We start from the raw sequence: 2987 nt of genomic DNA on the forward strand, positions 1-2987 counted from the left end.
ACATATCATTGTTGCTGTGGAGTTTGTTTTAACGGACACAGCGTTGGCGTGCCTGTACCCTACTTGTTGTAGATTGTTTAGCAGGACCTGGTCTGCTATCTCATCATGAGCACTAACTGCACTCACTAACCTCCTAGTACGCTATAATAAGTAAAACGTCGACATTGACGCCAATAACAATAGCAGAAAAAATGGCAAAGTTAATGTGTGTTGTTTTAACTATAAAAGACCTTAAATGTTATAAAACGGTTTCGTTCTATTTTTTATAATCAATACATCAATAATAGCTTTCCATAGCTGACCTGCACTAAATAAACCCTGCGTACTAACTGGCGCGCGCTATGACAGCTGGGCTATAAAATGCCTGCGATATCATATTTCACTCGTGAATTCGATATCCGTGCATCAATCTTTTACATTAATGGAGAACGTATTTGTTTTGTTAAAAAAAAGTCAAACTATGATGAAGAACATCGGGAATATGTTTTGTGAATCCCATCAATTATTGAATATTAATTACGTCCGTATCAATACACGTTACAGTAAAGAGGGGATTGCATGTTGAGCTTGGACAGTACAAACCACGTGTACACCCCCTGTATGGCATGTTAAGCCGTCCTCTGTCAAATTATTGAAAGTGCTTCTTCACAGAGCGTATTAATTTTAATGATCTGTTTCAAGGCAAGTAAAGCAAGCATACATAATGAAAATCCGATACAGAGTATGTACATACACGAAGGACACTTAGAATGAGGAACGCGTCTGAAAATACGTCGCAGATACTTTACCTTTTGGACTTACTGAAACCCGAACTTAAATTCACGTTGATAAAATTTGACAAATGACAAGCATCTTTATTGGAGCTGTTTTAAAAATGTGATATTGACTTACCATACTTTCAAGCAGAATACAGACATACATAAAATGTAATGCAGTTTCATTGAAAATGTAAAAATACGTTGCCCTGATGTCTCCTCTGTTCCTGTTGTTGTCCGTTTTTCTCTGACGTACCTCTAGATCTGTTCCTGTCGTCTGTTTTTCTCTGACGTACCTCTGTTCCTGTTGTCTGTTTTGCCCTTTTGTCTCCTCTGTTCCTGTTGTCCGTTTTTCACTGCCGTACCTCTGTTCCTGTTGTTCGTTTTTCTCTGAAGGACCTATGTTTCTGTTGTTGTCCGTTTTGTTCCGATGTCGACTCTGTTCCTGTTGTTGTCCGTGTTTCTCTGACGTACCTCTAGATCTATTCCTGTCGTCTGTTTTTCTCTGACGTGCCTCTAGATCTGTTCCTGTCGTCTGTTTTTCTCTGCCGTACCTCTCTTCCTGTTGACTGTTTTGCCCTGATGTCTCCTCGGTTCCTGTTGTTGTCCGTTTGTCTCTGCCGTACCTCTGTTCCGGTTGTCTGTTTTGCCCTGATGGCTCCTCTGTTCCTGTTGTTGACCGGTTTTCTCTGCCGTACCTCTGTTTCTGTTGTCTGTTTTGCCCTGTTGTCTCCTCTGTTCCTGTTGTTCGTTTTTCTCTGAAGGACCTATGTTTCTGTTGTTGTCCGTTTTGTTCCGATGTCGACTCTGTTCCTGTTGTTGTCCGGTTTTCTCTGACGTACCTCTGTTGCTGTTGTTGTCCGTTTTTCCCTGACGTACCTCTGTTCCTGGTGTCCGTTTTTCTCTGACGTACCTCTGTTCCTGGTGTCCGTTTTTCTCTGCCGCACCTCTGTTCCTGTTGTCGGGTTTGCCCTGATGTCTCCTCGGTTCCTGTTGTTGTCCGTTTTCCTCTGCCGTACCTCTGTTCCGGTTGTCTGTTTTGCCCTGAGGTCTCCTCTGTTCCTGTTGTTGACCGGTTTTCTCTGCCGTACCTCTGTTCCGGTTGTCTGTTTTGCCCTGATCTCTCCTCTGTTCCTGTTGTTGACCGGTTTTCTCTGCCGTACCTCTGTCCCTGTTGTCTGTTTTGCCCTGTTGTCTCCTCTGTTCCTGTTGTCCGTATTTCTCTGACGTACCTCTGTTCCTGTTGTTGTCCGTTTTTCTCTGACGTACCTCTGTTCCTGTTGTTGTTCGTTTTTCTCTGAAGTACCTATGTTTCTGTTGTTGTCCGTTTTGTTCCGATGTCGCCTCTGTTCCTGTTGTTGTGCGTTTCGCTCTGATGCCTCCTAGTTGTTCCGGTTGCTCTGATGTTACCCCGGTTCCCATTGCTGGTTGGCATTAAAGTGTGCCGATTTTGCTCCTGTTTGTTGAAACGATTTTATGTTTTGCTTGTTTGAATAAATTGCCTTAATTTTACTTCCGTGATCGTAATTATCTCAGACTTTGAAATCTTAGTCACGGCCATTTCCATTGTTAATATGATGCATACCGTAACTGTACTGCATGTACCAAAATTAATGCTTATTTTGTGTGCTTTTAGGGTACGTTCGAAGTGATACAAAGAGGGCGCCACATGTGACGTGTCCACTTACGATCAATTACTGCTTGTCCAGAGGAGCTGAGGGAGTTTTCATATTGACGAATTTATCGACTGAGAGATAACAAAAGCTGTTTGGGTGTTGTGTGTTGCTTGAAATTTAATCTCTCTTATCGAATGGAAATCAAATTCCCTTCTTCTTCATTCAGATAAAAAAATCATTATGTTTGTCCTGAAAAACCCATTACGATAGCAAAACGAAATCGAATTAAAATCGTTCTAATGATTGGATAGTAATTAGTTACCTAATTAAAGACTCCATTTTACATACAAATCGTGCTCTGTATTAACCATATCTTATTCTAACCACATTAAATATCATTCATGTCGAGAACAAAACCAAGAAAAATACACTAAGTGATACCCAAGAGTTACTAATGACGCCAGAGGGACTCCGGAAATCTCTGTATCTTGGCGCCGTTCGTGACCTCTCCGTACTATTTGCTGTCGTCATGTATGAATAATGCGCTGCGGAAACCTTTCAAAAGTCCCTGCGGTTCAATAACGTATGTAGATGAATGCCTCTAACTCGTACAAAA

General features: G+C 41.6%; 1 protein-coding gene across 1 annotated transcript; it reads right to left on the reverse strand.

Annotated features, from left to right (window-relative positions):
* Window positions 1-1271: 1271 nt before the first annotated feature.
* On the reverse strand, window positions 1272-2177 carry LOC110456968 (UPF0746 protein DDB_G0281095-like). The gene has a single exon (XM_021508037.1). The coding sequence runs from the start codon at window positions 2175-2177 to the stop codon at window positions 1272-1274; it is 906 nt and encodes a 301-aa protein (XP_021363712.1).
* Window positions 2178-2987: the final 810 nt, after the last annotated feature.

The sequence above is a fragment of the Mizuhopecten yessoensis genome, unplaced genomic scaffold (assembly GCF_002113885.1).
Source record: "Mizuhopecten yessoensis strain PY_sf001 unplaced genomic scaffold, ASM211388v2 scaffold8989, whole genome shotgun sequence".
Lineage (NCBI taxonomy): Eukaryota > Metazoa > Mollusca > Bivalvia > Pectinida > Pectinidae > Mizuhopecten > Mizuhopecten yessoensis.

Excerpts from the sequence above, each read along its gene's own strand:
- LOC110456968 (XM_021508037.1), bottom strand. The coding sequence starts at position 2,177 with ATGGGAACCGGGGTAACATCAGAGCAACCGGAACAACTAGGAGGCATC.